Here is a 19,289-nt window from a genome sequence, read left to right on the forward strand (position 1 = left end):
CTAATCCAGACCATAAATTCAAAGCAATAGGATACTACTGCAACAATCATGGCTTCGCCTACAAAATCCTAGGAGCTGTAGTTTGTTAAGGGTGCTGAGAGTTGTCAGGAGACCTCTATTCATCTCCCAGAGCTAGATTTCCCTGCGAGGGCTGACTGTCAGACAGTCAGCCAGCACTATAGGAGGGAGGATGGAAAGGGATGGAGAATGAAGACCAACAGCAAGAGGGAAAAGGAGAGCGAAGTGTGGAAACGTGGAAGCCAGTGTGACTGTGGGAGAGGAGGAGGAGAATGCTGTTAAGGGAGAAAAGGAACCAGAAATTGGAGGAGAGAGAGAAGAAAGAGGGCAAATGGAGGAGGATCAGAAAGGGAGCAAAACACCTTACAAAGGGCCACTTTTAGGAAGCATGTCTAATGCTGGCAGGCTCTATGGATCCCTTCTCCTTGGGTATTCAGGGGGATCAGCTAGACCTGTGCAGAAGAGGAGCTATCCATTGCACACAGACCCTCTCTGACAAAAGACCAAGTTCACATATGGCTTGGAACTGACATCACTGTTACCTAGCATGGCAGCAAATCCAGAGATCTAGGGAGCTCATTAACGCCCGTGGCCTAAATTTGTCTTCTCTGTAAAGGTAAAGGGACCCCTGACCGTTAGGTCCAGTCGCGGACGACTCTGGGGCTCATCTCGCTTTATTGGCCGTGGGAGCTTCCGGGTCATGTGGCCAGCATGACTAAGCCGCTTCTGGCGAACCAGAGCAGTGCACATAAACGCCATTTACCTTCCCGCCGGAGCGGTACCTATTTATCTACTTGCACTTTGACATGCTTTCAAACTGCTAGGTTGGCAGGAGCAGGGACTGAGCGAAGGAAGCTCACCCCATTGCGGGGATGTGAACCGCCGACCTTCTGATCGGCAAGCCCTAGGCTCTGTGGTTTAGACCACAGCGTAGCATTAACTAAAAGGCATAAGACGGTTCAGAAACTTCAGCTAGTGCAGAATTCAGCGGCCAGGTCGCTCACTGGAGCAAGGTGGTTTGAGTATATTACACCGATCCTGGTGCAGCCACACTGGCTACCAATTAGTTTCTGGGCCCAATTCAAAGTGCTGGTTTTTACCTTTAAAGCCTTAAACGGCTCAGGAGCACAATACCTCAAGGACCGCCTCTTCCTATATGAACCTACCCGGACCCTGAGATCACCTTCTGAGGCCCTCCTTCATGTGCCTCCTCCTCAAGAGGTCCGGAGGGTGGCAATACGAGAACGGGGTCTTCTCTGCAGTGGCTCCCGTCTGTGGAATGCTCTCCCCAGGGATGTTTGCCTGGCGCCTTCATTATACACCTTTGGGCACCAGGCAAAAACATTCCTTTTTAACCAGGCCTTTGGTTGATCTTATTGACATCCAGCACCCTTTTCGAATGTGGCTTTTGGGGGCGGGGTGAGTTATTGGGTTACTGCTTTTGGTTTGATTTTATATGTTGTGGTCTTGTTGTGAACCGCCCTGAAACCTCCGGGTATAGGGCGGTGTATAAGTTGGATGGATAAATAAATAAATAATCCCAGCACAGAGTCTTCCATAAACCAGGCATCCCCAAACTCGGCCCTCCAGCTATTTTGGGACTACAATTCCCATCACCCCTGACCACTGGTCATGTTAGCAAGGGATGATGGGAGTTGTAGTCCCAAAACAGCTGGAGGGCCGAGTTTGGGGGTGCCTGCATAAAGTGTCTCTTGATGCAACTGACTCTGGAGGCTGCCAGGAAGAAGATGGGAAAAGGAAAACCGTCTTCCGCCAGAGCATCTCAGGATCAAAGTCTTTGAATTTTTAAATGGTGCATCTGATTGGCAGCTGACTGACAGCCCTGATGACAGAGACACCCTAAATAAATAACACGAACTATGAGCCGACTCCATGTTACTTACCTGGTTCTCTAGGTCTGCTTTCTCCTGCTTCTTTTGTTCCAGTGTCTTTTGAAGTTTCGCGAGCTTGTCCTGAACTTCTTTCAGGGCTGCTTGTTTCTTTCTCAAACCATCCATAGCAATCTTCAGTTCCCCTTCCGCTGCGCTCAGCTTTATCTTCTTAGGGGCAACGACTTTAGCCACTCTGATGAAATGGTAACATGTCACAGAGACCGTTTTTACGCATCCACATGCAAACAAAAGACAATTTATGCCCCACTTCTGCACCAATACTCCCTCCCCGCCAAACACAGAGCCACACGTATGGCAATTTTTGAGGTATTAGTTTTTGTACTTCCTTCTCCCTAAAACACATGTTTTTGTATGCACTCAAACTTTAAAATACTATTTGATGCATTTTAAATCACAAAATATGGAGAAGTACAAAAACAGAAAAGAAACTGTGTTGTGATCTGCGTATTAGCCTGGCAAGCGTATATCAGGTTGGCTTCCTAAAAGATGCTGATTGAACAAAATCCTTCAGCATCACAACTAATTTCTGAGACTGTCTGTTCCACTGTCCAACAGCTATATTATTATTAATTAATTAAATTTGTGTACCACCCTATAACCGCAGGTCTCAGGGAGGTTCACAAGATAAAACCACAATAAAAGGTAAAGGGACCCCTGACCGTTAAGTCCAGTCTTCTATTTGTCTTCTCTTTAAAGGTGAAGGGACCCCTGACCATTAAGTCCAGTCGTGACTGACTCTGGGGTTGCAGCGCTCATCTCGCTTTATTGGCCAAGGGAGCTGGCATACAGCTTCCGGGTCATGTGGCCAGAATGACTAAGCCTCGCTGAAGCACCCGGAGCCTCCGCCTCTTCCCTGCCACCCTCCAACCTTTGCACCACGGCGGCGGATATACTTAAGACGGCCCTGATTATTATTAATAATAAGAAATAATAATAATAATAATAATAATACAGTCATACCTCGGGATAAATACACTTCCGGTTGAGCGCTTTCGGGCTGCGCTCCGCGGCGACCCGGAAGTAACGGAGCACGTTACTTCTGGGTTTTGCCGCTCACACATGCGCAGACAGTCAAAATGACATCACGCGCATGTGCGAAAGTAGCAAAATGCGACCCGCACACGCGCAGATGCGCTATTGCATCTTACGTTCTGTTCGGGATACGAATGGGGCTCCTGAACAGATCCTGTTCGCATCCCGAGGTACCACTGTAATAATACAGTCATACCCTGGAAGTTGAACGGAATCTGTTCCAGAAGTCCGTTTGACTCCCAAAACGTTCGGAAACCAAAGCACGGCTTCCGATTGGCTTCAGGAAGCCAATCAGAAGCCCCGTTGGACATTCTGCTTACAAAAATAGTTCGCAAACTGGAACACTCACTTCCGGGTTTGCGGCATTCAGGAGACAAAACGTTCGAGAACTAAGCTGTTAGAAAACCAAGGTACGACTGTAATAATAATAATAATAATAATAATAATAATAATAATAATAGGGTGGCAGTTTGCTCCTGAAACTTTCTATGCCTTGGTGAAGAAGGAGCAAGAAAAAGAAATATCTAGCAAGACAAAATCCTTCATTCATATCTAAACAGGCCATGCAAAGCTCTCTTACAATGATGACTTTAATATGGGCCCTGAAGTTCTTCCAAACTGCCTTTAACTGATATTTTAGTGCTGCGTATCTTAACGTTTTATGCCGTGCTTTGATATCCTCTCAAGACCACCACAAAACACATTGCTTTAACTGCTGCCGTTGTAATATTTGTAGATGCTTCCATGTTTTATAGATTGTGGTTTTATGGGTTTGCGACACGTTATTGGGTTTTATGTTATTAAATATGCTGTGAGGAAGGGGCCTTGGGAGGGGTAAGGCGGAAAGGGGACCTCTCAAAGCTGAAATGAATGACTGCTCTTAAACAAGGACTTACTTATCGTAGGAATCCATGGCAATGACCCATTTGCATAGGCCTTCTGCGGCCGTGGAAGCATTCCGAATCTTTTCCGGCACAAACTCAGGATTGGTGATATACTGTTTTCTAATGATGCTCATGTACGCTGGAGGGATGTTGTCCTTGTCGTACTCATGAAGCGACTGCAAAAACCTCATGTCCCCCAGGAGTTTCTTAGCAGGACCCCAGAAATCTTCTATCTTTTTCCCTGTACCTGTGGGATCTGGAATTTTATCTGCCTTGATGCCTTTCAAGATGCAAATTGTTTCCATGACAAGCTTCACGCCAGCAGGAGGGCTCTTCATCGACTTCACAACAGTGATATCCTTAAAATAAATAATAGTTCTTCCGTCTCTAGAGTTCAAGCATTCTACTAGATTTCATCTCAATATATCCACATCAATGTGTTAGCATCAGAAATCTTGCAGCGAATGTACCATCAGTTTCATACCTCACATTCCAGCCTCCCCAGCTTTTATTCTCATTCCTACCTTACCTCACCACCATCTACATCAGGGGTCAGCAACCCTTTTCAACCATGGTGGGCCAGACTATATTTTTGGGGAGGAAATGAACGAATTCCTATGCCCCACAAATAACCCAGAGATGCATTTTAAATAAAAGCAAACATTCTACTCATGTAAAAACACCAGGCAGGCCCCACAAATAACCCAGAGATGCATTTTAAATAAAAGGACGCATTCTACTCTTGTAAAAACACACTGATTCCCGGACCGTCCACGGGCCAGATTTAGAAGGCAATTGGGCCGCATCCGACCCCCGGGCCTTCGGTTGCCTACCCCTGATCTACATATTGCACAAATGTTAAGTTTAGGGAAACGTTTTCTAATATACACCAAAAACCCATCTGAGCCATTTTTTCTGAGGCAAAACGGCCATTGCAAAACAAAGGAACACTACAAAGGAATACTAGTACTGATTGTACTACAGTACAATCACAAATTGTTCCCCATGGCTTCTTCAGACAGCATCTGGTATCGTTCTGTCTGCATCAAGATAGATTCCAAAATGTGGAACTGTCACAGTTAGACTGACAAATCAACAACATACCTTTCCTTCCTTTAAATATCATTTCTTTGCAAAGCTGATATTGCAGCCATAGCAGCCAACTCCTAGGGGCCGAAATCCCTTTGGGTCAATTAGGCGGGGCAGGGCTTACCTCCCCCCCCCCATATTTTATTCAAGTTGGCACCCCTGACTGTATCTTATTATTTTCAAAATACATTACAGTATTGCTTTCTAAAACTCCTAGCTATATGATTCAGCAATCTGAAAACAAATCCTAAAACGCCGCTGTATATATGTTGCATATATTCAGAACGTTGTATATATTCAGAACACACAACCAAGAAGTCTCTCTCTCTCTCTCTCTCTCTCTCTCTCTGGGTTGCCATATGCCCTCTTTTTCCAGGACATGTCCTCTTTTTCATGGGTATGTAAAATGAGCGTCGTCATAGCGATCCATAGTTAAAAGTAGAAGTTGGTGGCGTTTAAGGAGATAACAGAAATCACTGGGTTAAAGCTGATCAAAAGTCCAGAGGTAGAATTATCATCAATTTCCAGTGGGGTTGAAGGTTCGCAGGCTAGGAGGGACTTGCTCACAAATTTATTGGCAGCAAAACAAATTATTATAGCTAGGAAGTGGAAGGGGCAAGCAGAATACAAAATGGAAGAATGGTATAAACAGGTATGGGATATAGCTATTAATGACAAATTAACATGAGCTATTAAGGTAAGACGGGGAATATGCAGGAGAAATGATTTTGAGGAGATATGGAGGGTGTTTGTAGAATATGTACTGTTAAAACGGAAAGGGGTCAAACCATCACAAGAGGTGTTGAAATCTTGGGAGGTTGGATAGTTACAATGGAATGGTCTCGGGGTGCACATTTTTATTCTTATTTATTTATTATTATTACTTCGTAAAAAATAAATTTAAAAAGGAATGTATAAAATGTAAATGTATAAAATATAAATAATAGAATGATTTTTTAAAAAGTAGAAATTGGCAAATGTGTCCCCCTTTTTGCTCTTCAAAATATGGCAACCCTATGTCTCTCTCTCTGTATACACACAGAGAGAGACACACACACACACACACACAGTGGTACCTCGGTTTATGAGCTTAATCCATTCTGGAAGTCCATTCTTAAACCAAAACTGTTCTTAAACTGAGGCGCGTTTTCACTAATGAGGCCTCCCACCACTGGTGGGAGCCCTTCCACTGTTCGGCTTCTGTTTGTAGACAGAGGTAAAGTTTGCTAACCGGAACACTACTTCCAGTTTTATGGAGTTCGTAAAGTGAATCGTTCGTAAACAGGACTGTTCGTAAACTGAGGTATCACTGTGTGTACCCACACACACACATATATATACACATATACATACATATACACACACACACATATATATATATACATACACATAAACACACACACACACATATATATATATACACACACACACACACATATGTGTGTGTGTGTATATATACCGTATTTTTTGCTCTATAAGACTCACTTTTCCCCTCCTAAAAAGTAAGAGGAAATGTGTGTGCGTCTTACGGAGCGAATGCAGGCTATCCCAGAAGCCAGAGCAGCAAGAAGGATTGCTGCTTTCACTGCACAGCGATCCCTCTTGCTGTTCTGGCTTCTGAGAGTCAGAATATTTTTTTTCTTGTTTTCCTCCTCCAAAAACTAGGTGCGTCTTGTGGTCTGGTGCGTCTTATAGAGCGAAAAATACGGTATATATTATACACACACACATACACACCTTTATATATCCTGAAGGCCATACCTGAGCAGTCAAAGTGTCAAGAGCAGCCAGGGCGCTTTCCAGGATTGGCAAGGCTTCGGCCAAATCAGCATCGCACTCATCTTTGATCGCTTTGGCAGCCATGGCTTGCTCGTTAGCCACGATTTCATCGGCTTTCACTATTTTCTCCGTTTTGGCAACTTCCAGGGACTCCTTCTCAATCACGAGCATCATCTCGTCCACCTGCTTGCTGGCTACCCTGAGCTGGGGCTGCAGGGCTTCCAGCTCCACCTGCATGGTGGCCACCTGGGCTGCCGCCGAGTCCAGTTTCTGCAAGCCAACTTCGTACCTTTTCTTCATTTTCATCACCTGCCTGGAAGCAATTCAGGAGATGTTCACACCGGCAACAAGTGTTGTCAAGTTAATCCGAAAGCAGCCCCTTTTGCTGAATGCACATCTGATTCCATTCCCCCTTCCAGTAACCAACTATCAATCTTCTTGGGTTTTTAAAGCCTGACTCAATTTCATAACCTTATTAACTCAAAGATCTATTTATTTCACATATTTTAAGATTACATTCCAAGGTAGCCAGCAACCTACTTTTAGATACTGTATTTTTCGTTCTATAGGACGCACATTTCTCCCTCCAAAAATTAAGGGGAAATGTGTGTGCGTCCTATAGAGCGAATGCAGGCTGCGCCGCTAAGCCCAAAGCCAGAACAGGAAGACGGAGCACTGCGGAGCGCTCTGTCTCGCTGCTCTAGCTTGGGGACGGTGCCTTCACCCCGCTGTCCTGCAGAAGCTAGCAAGGCTGTTCCCAAGCCAGAACAGCGAGACAGAGGGCTCCGTCTCGCTCCTCTAGCTTGGGGACGGCTGCGTGCAAACCTCTGTAGGGCAGCGGGGCGCTGCGCTCCAAAGGCTTCAGGGATCTTTGAGGCTGGCGGTGGGGGAACGCAGCGCTTCCCCCCACCGCCAGCCCCACAAGCTCTTGTTTTAGAGGGGGAGAACAAGAAAAAAAATTTTTCCCTGTTCTCCCCCTCCTATGGTCTGGTGCGTCCAATGGAGCGAAAAATACGGTAAATATTACTTTACCCTTTTTTAAAACTCACTTTCCCCTGACAAGGCCACAAATCCTGGCCCAATTTGAGGTGCTGGTGTTTACCTATAAAACCATTCCTAGCCTAGGATTAAGGTACGGTAATTCAAAGACAGACTCTCCCTGTTTTAACCTTTGCGTTGCCTACATTTTGGCCGATTGGGCCCTGGGCTCTGTGTATCTACACTTTTTCAAGTCCTAGAGAACCTCCCCAGGAGTCAGGAAATGTAAGTCTTTCAAATGCAGATGGGGCACAGCATGTCATCTCAGCTGCTCATTTTGGCAGGCTTTGTAAGCTGCTTTGAGCACTGGGAAAGCCAGTGCAAGCTAAATAAATGAATGAATGGGTGGTTAAGCGCACAAATAAATACAAACACCTTACAACAAACTCAATTATATAAAAAAAATTAAAAGTGGAAAAAAAGTTTCTAACAGCTCAGAAAAGCAGACACTATCTTGCAAAGAGACGAAAGTCACCAGCTACAATATTTTTATTAGCCTGCTATCAATACAGGTCTATGCTCGTCATTTGGGAAGCATCAACAGCTTTAAGACAGGCATAGGCAAATTCAGCCCTCCAGATGTTTTGAGACTACAATTCCCATCATCCCTGACCACTGGTCCTGTTAGAGATGATGGGAGTTGTAGTCCCAAAACATCTGGAGGCCTGAGTTTGCCTATCCCTGTCTTAAGAGAAGAAAGAAAAGGGTCAAAACTCTTAGGTTTGTTTGTTTGTTAATTACAAAAGCTTCTTTGCCTGGTCATCTACAGGAAATCCTTACTCATGAAGGGTGACCAAGTGAGAAAAATTGCACACCTGGTCTAACACCCTACATGCCAATAATAATAATAATAATGATAATGATAATAATTTTATTATTTATACCCTGCCCATCTGGCTGTGTTTCCCCAGCCACTCTGGGCGGCTCCCAACAGAATTTTTTAAAACAAGATAAAACATCAAACATTTAAAACTTCCCTAAACAGGGCTGCCTTCAGATGTCTTCTAAAAGTCAGATAGTTGTTTATTTCCTTGACATCTGATGGGAGGGCGTTCCACAGGGCAGGTGCCACTACCGAGAAGGCCCTCTGCCTGGTTCCCTGTAACTTCGCTTCTCGCAGTGAGGGAACCACCAGAAGGCCCTCAGCGCTGGACCTCAGTGCCTGGGCTGAACGATGGGAGTAGAGACGCTATACGTTATATGTCCAAGTAGGGAATAATGAGAACAACTCGCCTTTTGTGCATGCTATACTCAATCTGTTATATGGGGCTGGAAGCGCAGGCAGGGGCTGGGGGCGGGGAATGCAAGGCTATTTCTCATATCAAATTTTTATATTAATAACTTACGCCCTATTCTTTTCCAACAGAGATTTGAATGTAGAAATCAACTCTAGGTATGAAGTAGGTGTTACATAGTTGTGTCTCTGGAGTTCGTTAAAGAATGATTCAGACAAATTAATGGTAGTAGTATGAAATTTTTGACACATATCGATGCAGCCCTCTCGAGTTTCCTCTGACATTTCGATATCTTCTAGGGAGCGAGTAGCAACAGCCTGCAACGCGTCTGAAGGCCACGACTAAATTTAAGGAAGAGGAGCAAATAATTTACTCTTATCATGGAAACAAGATATTGCATAAAGAACGCTTCCGCTGCGGTGTTTTGTTAGCCCCAAAATGGAAAACGAGCAAGGTCCCAACTAAGGAAGAACAGCGTTAGATAGTTACAATAGAATGGTCTCAGGGGTCTGGGGTGCACATTTTTAATGTTTATTTCTTTATTATTATTAATTTGTCAAAAACAAAATCAACTGGGTGGAAGAGTGTATTGACAATGCAATTAACAAAAATTCTGTACATTGTGGAATTAATAATGTGAATCTTGTAGGTCATGGAATTTAGCTATAGCAGACAGTGGGAAGAATAATGCAGTTAAAGAAACAAACCCATTCTTAATAGTTTCTAAACAAATACAACAACCATTAGACATTTACCCAGCAGTACATCTAATGGTTTCTGTTTTATCCCATTTCTTTAGACATACATTTACACATTCAACATTCAAACATAGTGCTTAATATAACCCTTCCACTGAGATGGAATATGCGCAACTTGCGGACTTAACATATAGAATAAGAAAACAAGATGAATGTACGTTTAAAGATTGGAAAATGTTTATTGAATATATGGGGGGAAATTGTGTAAACCTGAAAACGCTGGCAGCACTAAGATAAATTCAACAGTGTAAACAAGTTTTGATGGATGTATTAATGGTTTAGTTTATGTAAAATGTGCCGGGATTTATGATATGCAAAATGAACCATGGAAAGAGAAGAAGGGAAGTCATTGATATCTTAAGGATGTAAAATGAGTATTTAAAATTGTAAAACAGAAAACTCAATAAAAATTATATACAAAAGAGAGAAAGTGGTTCCTCAGTCCCGCACTAGACAAGACTAGGCAAAGCCTGGTATTTTGAACACGAGGGCAGGGACTAGCAATTTAATCAGTAGCTTGATAGCATATATATGTATATATATATATATATATATATGCAGGTTTTGGTGTCTTCGGGTGTCTTCCCGTGTAAGAGTCGGGGTGTCTGTGCGACGTTTCGACGAGGTCTCACTCGTCATCTTCAGGCTGGTGCTTTCGGCTTCTTGTTACTGGTAACAAGAAGCCGAAAGCACCAGCCTGAAGATGACGAGTGAGACCTCGTCGAAACGTCGCACAGACACCCCGACTCTTACACGGGAAGACACCCGAAGACACCAAAACCTGCATTCCTGTACCCGTGAAAATCTACGAAAGCAAATATATATATATATATATATATATATATATATATATATATATATGGAACGGCTAAGGGAGCTGGGCATGTTTAGCCTGGAGAAGAGGAGGTTAAGGGGTGATATGATAGCCATGTTCAAATCAAATATATAAAAGGATGTCATATAGAGGAGGGAGAAAGGTTGTTTTCTGCTGCTCCAGAGAAGCGGACACGGAGCAATGGATCCAAACTACAAGAAAGAAGATTCCACCTAAACATTAGGAAGAACTTCCTGACAGTAAGAGCTGTTCGACAGTGGAATTTGCTGCCAAGGAGTGTGGTGGAGTGAGTCTCCTACTTTGGAGGTCTTTAAGCAGAGGCTTGACAACCATATGTCAGGAGTGCTCTGATGGTGTTTCCTGCTTGGCAGGGGGTTGGACTCGATGGCCCTTGTGGTCTCTTCCAACTCTATGATTCTATGATTCTATGAATGCACGCTTCCTGGTCATATCTACTAAACTGGGAGGAAACATGACACGCTAAGTTCCTATGACAGTATTGACAATATGCCTTCATGTAGTCACAGCTGAAAGTATTCTACAGGGATTCTGTTACATACACCAGAAGGACAGTCCAACACAACATTATGCACACTTAAACCTATAGAAATTAATAAGTTTAAGGATCAAGGTAATCATAATGTCAGTGTTGTGTCTCTGGAGCCCCAAGCCTCTTTTTCTTGCTCAGAAACAACTGCGGAGAGGCCTGAATTGGTTGGGGCCATGACACAGAGGGAGGGGTTTCTAGCCCTCAGCTTTTGCACCATGGCCCTAATCCAAATCACACACACATAATACACACCCCAAAAACTATTAGCCACAAGCTAAAGTCAGAATAAATGTTTTCCCTTCTGAAAAGGGGAAGATTGGCGGATGTCCCATACCAAGATAGGCTGCGCCCGTGCTCGCAGGATATTGAATGTATGGAACACAGTTTATTGCATTGCAATCTGCAAGAAGAGGAGGAGGAGGAGGAGGAGTTTGGACTTGATATCCCGCCTTTCACTTCCCTTAAGGAGTCCCAAAGCAGCTAACAATCTCCTTTTCCTTCCTCCCCCACAACAAACACTCTGTGAGGTGAGTGGGGCTGAGAGACTTCAAAGAAGTGTGACTGGCCCAAGGTCACCCAGCAGCTACATGTGGAGGAGTGGGAAAGCGAACCCGGTTCACCAGATTACAAGTCCACCGCTCTTAACCACTACACCACGCTGGCTCTAAACAGACAGCATCTGATCAATCCAGTACTAACAGAACAACCTGGAATTGTCGATTTTTTTCATGTCAAGGTTCTCCTTGTAAGTTGTAGCAAAATTTCTCTCAGAGGCAGTATAAGTCAGAAATCAGTATGTACAGACTAAAGCTCCTCTGCTGGCTAGCAAGGCTGATTCTACACCTTAATAACTGTTGATTATTATCTATTGTTGTTGTACTGTGTATTTTGGGTCTATAGACCACAATAAAGCTGTGTGTGTATTGGCCACAAGCAAGGAAGCCTACAGGCTTAAGGGGTTAAGAATCACATGGTACTACAGAAATAAGAAGGCACCATCTTCCATTTGCCACATGCAGCACTGTTTCAATTCTGCTGCAGTTCATCTTCTACTAAAAACTATTCTCAGTGGAAGGGTTATATTAAGCAATATGTTTGAATGTTGAATGTGTAAATGTATGTCTAGAGAAACTGGATAAAACAGAAACCATTACAGTGGTGCCTCGCAAGACGAAAAGAATCCGTTCTGTGATTCTCTTCGTCTAGTGGTTTTTTCATCTTGTGAAGCAAGACCATTGACGGATTAGCGGATTAGCGCTATTAGCGGCTTTTAGCGGCTTATCTGCTGATCGGATCAGCTGATAAGCAGCTTAGCGGCTTAGAAAAAGGGGGGGAAGGGAAAAAAAACCAGCAGGAACTCGCAAGACATTGTCATCTTGCGAAGCAAGCCCATAGGAAATTCGTTTTGCGAAGCACCTCCAAAACGGAAAACTCTTTTGTCTAGCGAGTTTTCCGTCTTGCGAGGCATTCGTCTTGCGGGGCACCACTGTAGATGTACTGCTGGGTAATTAAGAATGGTTTTGTTTTTTTAAACTGCATTATTCTTCCCACTGTCTGCTATAGCTAAATTCCATGACCTACAAAATTCACATTATTAATTCCACAATGTACAGAATTTTTGTTAATTGCATTGAGAATACACTCTTCCACCCAATTCATTTTGTTTTTTGACAAATTAATAATAATAATAAATAAACATAAAAAATGTGCACCCCACACCCCTGAGACCATTCTATTGTAACTATCCAACCTCCCAAAATTTCAACACCTCTTGCGATGGTTTGACCCCTTTTCATTTTAACAGTACAAATTCTACAAATACAAATTCATTTCAATGTACAGTGGTGCCTCGCAAGACGAAAAGAATCCGTTCTGTGATTCTCTTCGTCTAGCAGTTTTTTCGTCTTGCGAAGCAAGCCCATTGACGGATTAGCGGATTAGCGCTATTAGCGGCTTTTAGCGGCTTATCTGCTGATCGGATCAGCTGATAAGCGGCTTAGCGGCTTAGAAAAGGGGGGGAGGGAAAAAAACCAGCAGGAACTCGCAAGACATTGTCATCTTGCGAAGCAAGCCCATAGGAAATTCGTTTTGCGAAGCACCTCCAAAACGGAAAACTCTTTCGTCTAGCGAGTTTTCCGTCTTGCGAGGCATTCGTCTTGTGGGGCACCACTGTAGCAAGAATGCAGTGTAAATGGGTGGTCTGTGTGTGTGTTGAGGACAGCTATGTATTGTTTGCAGGCCGAAAGCAATGGCAACAGTGAATTCTGATCATAGTTGTTGGAAAGATGCCCATTCCATATATGGGGGCGAATAAGCAAACATCCAGATTTCCGTTCCCATTTCTGTTTTCATAGGAAATCTCCAACATCCCTAGGTTCCGAATGCATCCAGGGGACTACAGGTTTGCCTATTCCTCCCTCTAAAAATTATTGCACATAGCAAACTATCACATCAAGTGGAATTCCAGGCTCTAATATTGTCAAGTTAAAAAGAAACGTTAAAGAGATGCTGCTTCTCACAATGTACTCAGGATGAAGCTTGCATCACAGAAAGACTCTCCTCCCTGAAGGGAGGGGAGTGGTTGTGGGCGGGAGCCCGAGCACCGCCCCTAGCAGGGGGCATAGCCCCCTGCCTCCACCTCACCTGGCTGGCGCCCACGCCCCCCTGGAGGCATCCAACCAGGTGCCTCAGAGGGGGCGTGTTCAGCAGCCTTTTGCTGCGGCGCCAGCTTCTCCCCGGCCTCATTCTTCACTGCCGTTGTCGCGAGTCACGTCGTCGTCGTGCATATTCCAAAAGGCCCCTACCTGAAACCAATCAATAGTGCAGCAGTTAACAAGCGCCGGAAACTTTCTAAGACGATTACGGAATGCATCTCCAATGGGACTCATGGCTAAGACAACGTGCAACTGGTCTCGGCAGCGGTCAATGAACATGTTAAAAAGGGCAATGGGGCTCCCGTCCGTCTGCTTCGTTCTATCACGCTGGCGGTCTATCTGACGCATCTTTTCACAAATTTCCTGCTTCTCGTCGACTGCAAAGAGGTTTGGTACCTCTCCGGCATTCAGCAAGTTGTTGATGTCTTCCAAGAACGACTCCCTTTTTATCTGGCTATCGGTGAACAGGAAAACCCCTTGCATCTCTCCTTCGGTAGATCTCCTTAGGATGACTTTTAGGTCCTCATGCCATTCATTGGTCCCGTAACTCTTGGATATTTCAACCTGGAAAGGCGTGTAGTCTGACATATATGCAGCCAAACGGGTCAGGGACTGGCGCCCACTTCCTCCGACACCAACCAGAAGCGCGTGGCTACGAGGCTGCTTTAGAATACGGGAAATTCTGCAAACGTGTTCTATGGCAAATCGAAATAAGACCAGCTGCATGGGTTTCTTGCTCATTTGGTTGTATTCGTCCAAATGGCCCTCTACAACCACCCTCAAATGGTCCACGTCCAAGACCTCTCTGTAGTTTGTATCATCCCTTTTAGGATCATGGAAATCGCAGAACATCAGGCTTCGCAAATCATCTTCACCCACCAAACCATCACCATCAAAGTCCAGTCTCTCGAAAAGATCGTCAAACTCTTCTTCGAATTGGCTTTTCATTACTTCTTGGATGCATCCGATGAGCCAGGATCGATCCGCTTTATCTACTAAGCGATCGTAATACACCCGAAGTACCTGCACGACAAATGGCAATATGGTTGTTCTAATGGAGGCAATTCCAGTCACAAACATGAAAATGGAATGGGAATTCCCTCAGGTACAATATGTAAATAGAATTAATATTGTAAAGGAGTGTAGGAAGAACTTAACACTATGGCTTAAGTGAATACTATGTTTCATGTGGTAAAAATAAATAAATCATTTTTCTATCAACAAAACATTTACTGGTTGGCAGGATGGGGACAATAATTAAGATCTACACATTAAAAGTTTCACAGGGGAAATGCAAATTCAGTTAACTTCAAACCAGTAAATAAACTCTTCATTTATACTTTATGCACTTGTCGTTTATTTAGCAAAAGCCAGAAATTAATCTTTGTATCGCACTCAAAGGTGCAATAGAGCAATACTGAAATATGGATACACAAGGTTTATCAAATACCAAAGAAAGGTTTATCTACTGAGATTTTCACCCCATCCATCCTAAAGGGCTGAGGTGGGTAACTATTTAAAGAAATGCCACCCACTTGAAAATACACCTCTCTGTTGACTTGCTTGAAAGCTAATCCAAAAAAAGAAATCTTCCAAAAACCGCTCAGACTTGACTCCATTATGCCTTTTGTGTATCTTGTAGAGAGCAGCAATGTATGGATTTAACAAAATTTCTAATACTAAGTAACTGAAAGAACAGCCATGTTCTAAATCAGGCTTCTTCAACCTCGGCCCTCCAGATGTTTTGAGACTACAATTCCCAGCATCCCTGACCACTGGTCCTGCTAGCTAGGGATCATGGGAGTTGTAGGCTGAAAACATCTGGAGGGCCAAGGTTGAGGAAGCCTGTTCTAAATCAAACAATTTAACTGCCTCACAAGAAAATACTTTTTCATCATATCACGACAAAAGCCTTCAGTTATTGACTAATGACAACAAATAGTTTACCTCATGAACCCAAAGGCGTTTTATTGTCCCTGTAGATGCTGTCGTTTCGGGTCTCGAGAGGCAAACACCTTGGATGACCCGAGAGAAATCACGCAAGTTGAACAAATAGTGTGATTTGGTTGGAGTCGGGAGCAGATTCTCCATAGCCTCTTTATATACTGTCATGGTGCCGTTTACAATCTGTGCTGTCAGCTCAACGTATTCTGGAGGGAAGCTATAACTGTTGGTTTAAATGTAAAACGAAAGAAATAAAATGACTTGTACAATGCTACCGAGCAAAACATAAACTTTAATGCACTTTCCTGCACTTGCTAAACTCCTTGGGCTGCCAATCAAGGATGGCTATAACAGCTGTAAATATACGTCAGAGGTTTCTAAAGATTTAAGTGGTAGTGAAGCTGTTGCCAGTGAGAACCACTAGGAGCCATTAAGGAATTATTAAGAAGGGAGAGGAAGTCCTGCTCCTACCACTAATTGTCAGGAGATAATGGTGGAGGGAAGTGGGTGGCGCTGTGGTCTAAACCACCGAGCCTAGGGCTTGCTGATCAAAAGGTCGGTGGTTCGAATCCCCGCGACGGAGTGAGCCCCCCTTGCTCGGTCCCAGCTCCTGCCAACCTAGCAGTTCAAAAGCACGCCAAAAAGTGCAAGTAGATTAATAGGTACTTATGTGGCGGGAAGGTAAATGGTGTTTCCGTGCGCTGCTCTGGTTTTGCCAGAAGTGGCTTAGTCATGCTGGCCACATCATCCGGAAAAACTATCTGTGGAGTGGACAAACACCAGCTCCCTCGGCCTTTAAAGCGAAATGAGCGCCGCAATCCCAGAGTCGTTCGCGACTGGACTTAACTGTCAGGGGTCCCTTTACCTTTACCTTTTAATGGTGGAGGCAAAGGAGTGCTTTTTCCCCCTTCTTCTTTTTTTGAGATAAGTCAAATAATAAATTAAATAAATACCTAAACATTGAACATATTTTAAAACATGTGTATGAGAATCCAAAATGGTTTCATTGTTCCATGGGCTTTACCTTACTAAAGGAACACTTACTAAATGAGCAAAAGACAAAAGTGGTTAAATATATATGAGAAATAAGGTTATACAAGGATGTTCTTAGCAGACCATCGATATCCATATTTACATTATACTGTATGCTTCGTAATCCACAATATTTCAACTTCACTTACCATATACTGAGGTGCCAATCAACTATTCTGGAGAAAATTGTATACATTGACGCATCATCAAACTCATTGATGGTAACTGTATTAAAATGCCGCAAATACCGAGGAGTAATTGGGTTTCGACCTCCACCTGCAAATAGAAAGCACAATCATAATAATAAAAAAGGAACTACAATGAACTGCAAATTCAACAATGGAAATGCTTTTAGTAGCCAATTTGGATCAGCTTCTGCTAACCATTACAGTAAGTGAAAAACAGGTTTTCAAAACCTGCAATTTTATAATATATATTTACAGTAGATAATTAAATGAGGAAGTCAAATGAATTTACATACGCAGAAGATATTAAAAAATAAACTTAAGGAACCACAGAAAGAGGGGGAAGGAAGTCAAATTTCAAATTTTGAAATGTTAAATTGTTTGCAAATCTTATGAAATGTGTAAATTTGAAAAGTATAAATAAAAAATGATTTACAAAAAGAACTGTGTTCCAAAAGCACCAAAAGAAAAGCTTTCAAAATAAATTCAAAAGGTCATACCTGGGGGCCCCATTGCACACATGATCTGAATATCCACCAGTTTAATTACAGAGCAGTCCTTCAAGTCATACCAGTTCCAGTGATCTAACCACTGACGAAGTAACTCTACAGGAGGTTGAGCCCCATAAACTTCTCTTGCGGGCATATTGACATCATCCACAAATACAACCTGTAAAAAAAAAAACTATTTTTCAACACTTATTCTGTACATTGCACATATGCCTATGCACACAGAGAGTGAACTTCTTACTATTATTATTAAAAATGTGCTTCTGAGCTAGATAAAGGTAAAGGTAAAGGGACCCCTGACCATTAGATCCAGTCGTGGCCAACTCTGGGGTTGCGGCGTTCATCTCGCTTTATTGGCCAAGGGAGCCGGCGTACAGCTTCCGGGTCATGTGGCCAGCATGACTAAGCCGCTTCTGGCGAACCAGAGCAGCACACGGAAATGCTGTTTACCTTCCCGCCAGAGCGGTACCTATTTATCTACTTGTACTTTGACGTGCTTTCAAACTGCTAGGTTGGCAGGAGCAGGGACCGAGCAACAGGAGCTCACCCCGTCACGGGGATTCGAACCACCAACCTTCTGATCGGCAAGTCCTAGGCTCTGTGGTTTAACCCACAGCGCTTCTGAGCTAGAGACGGGCTAATCTGTCAATTTCAGATTCTCATATTTACAATTTTGCATTCAGTTCTCCATAGTTCCACACCAGTCTGCAGCTAAAAAAATCAGTGCTCATGAAAATTCAAAAGCATTCTAATGCAAATTTCTATATACACATATTGCTTACTATGCACATTTCTGCAAAGCAATTTCCCCTAATACAATACATTTTGTTTATTTTATTTTCACTAACATATGCATTTTATGCACATTCTAACCCAGAGTGTGCATTTGGCCACAGATGGCTTGGCTGGAGAACTGCAGTGCAAAATTCAAAGAAGTCGGATTTTTGAATCATGGCTGTGTTTCAGGTCACATATTCTTTTGGGAAGTGTGAATTAGGAACATTCGTCCTTAAATGCAAACTGGAATTTCTCCCCATCCCTATTCACAGCATATCCTGGGTGAGGTTTCTTACCCCTAAGTAATCCCAACCAACCCCCTCCTCTCTTTCTCATCTCTTAAGAAAAGAGGGAAGAGGCTTCAGATCAAATAGATTTCTACCTGCCAGCTCTGTCTAAATGATCAATTAACAGCTGAATTTCAAGTCTGACCCCCCCTCCTTTCCTCCACTTTGAAAAATGATATCTTGATTGTGCCATTTTCATTTTCATTGTACTTTGTTAAGCAACATTATTGTCGAGGCAGCTTTTCCAGGAGCTGTTTTCAGCTTGCAAGACATACTCATGGGATGGGGTGGGGAGTTATGAGTTTGAGTTCCCTGCACTGTTGTTTCTTTGCATGCTAATGGCAGGAAGTTTGCTAAGTTTAAACTAATTGACACTGCTTAGGGAAATTTTTAATGTTTGATGTTTTATTATGTTTTTAATATTCTACTGGAAGCTGCCCTGAGTGGCTGAGGAAACCCAGGCAGACAGGCAGGGTATAAATAAATTTATTATTATTATTATTATTATTATTATTACTGTTATTTTTATTGTTATTATTATTTCAAGGTCCTCGGCCAGCAGATGCTGCCAGATGTGGTGTCAACCCCACCACTTTTGTTTCATGGGTCTTTCCCCAGGTAATTGGGCATAATAGGATTGCAGCTTTAAACTCTAAATTATTAGAGGATTGGCAAAGATTTGTTGGTTGGTTTAATTTGTAAGCTGCCCTTCACCCCCAGATCTCAGGGTGGTTCACAACATATTTTTAATTACCTGCTCTCCATTCAGT

General features: G+C 43.1%; 1 protein-coding gene across 1 annotated transcript in view; it reads right to left on the bottom strand.

The window, feature by feature from the left end:
* Nucleotides 1-19,289, bottom strand: part of DNAH7 (dynein axonemal heavy chain 7) — a 191,652-nt gene that overhangs the window by 77,880 nt on the left and 94,483 nt on the right. The window contains exons 37-44 of the mRNA XM_082219677.1: nucleotides 17,447-17,615; nucleotides 16,911-17,037; nucleotides 15,733-15,952; nucleotides 13,936-14,808; nucleotides 9,100-9,329; nucleotides 6,698-7,028; nucleotides 3,860-4,206; nucleotides 1,923-2,103 (exon numbers count right to left, since the gene is read on the bottom strand). Of these exons, the coding sequence (XP_082075803.1) occupies nucleotides 1,923-2,103; nucleotides 3,860-4,206; nucleotides 6,698-7,028; nucleotides 9,100-9,329; nucleotides 13,936-14,808; nucleotides 15,733-15,952; nucleotides 16,911-17,037; nucleotides 17,447-17,615 (2,478 nt within the window). The remainder of the gene's footprint in view (nucleotides 1-1,922; nucleotides 2,104-3,859; nucleotides 4,207-6,697; nucleotides 7,029-9,099; nucleotides 9,330-13,935; nucleotides 14,809-15,732; nucleotides 15,953-16,910; nucleotides 17,038-17,446; nucleotides 17,616-19,289) is intronic.

Source organism: Podarcis vaucheri (genome assembly GCF_965113315.1).
Source record: "Podarcis vaucheri genome assembly, chromosome: 1".
NCBI lineage: Eukaryota > Metazoa > Chordata > Lepidosauria > Squamata > Lacertidae > Podarcis > Podarcis vaucheri.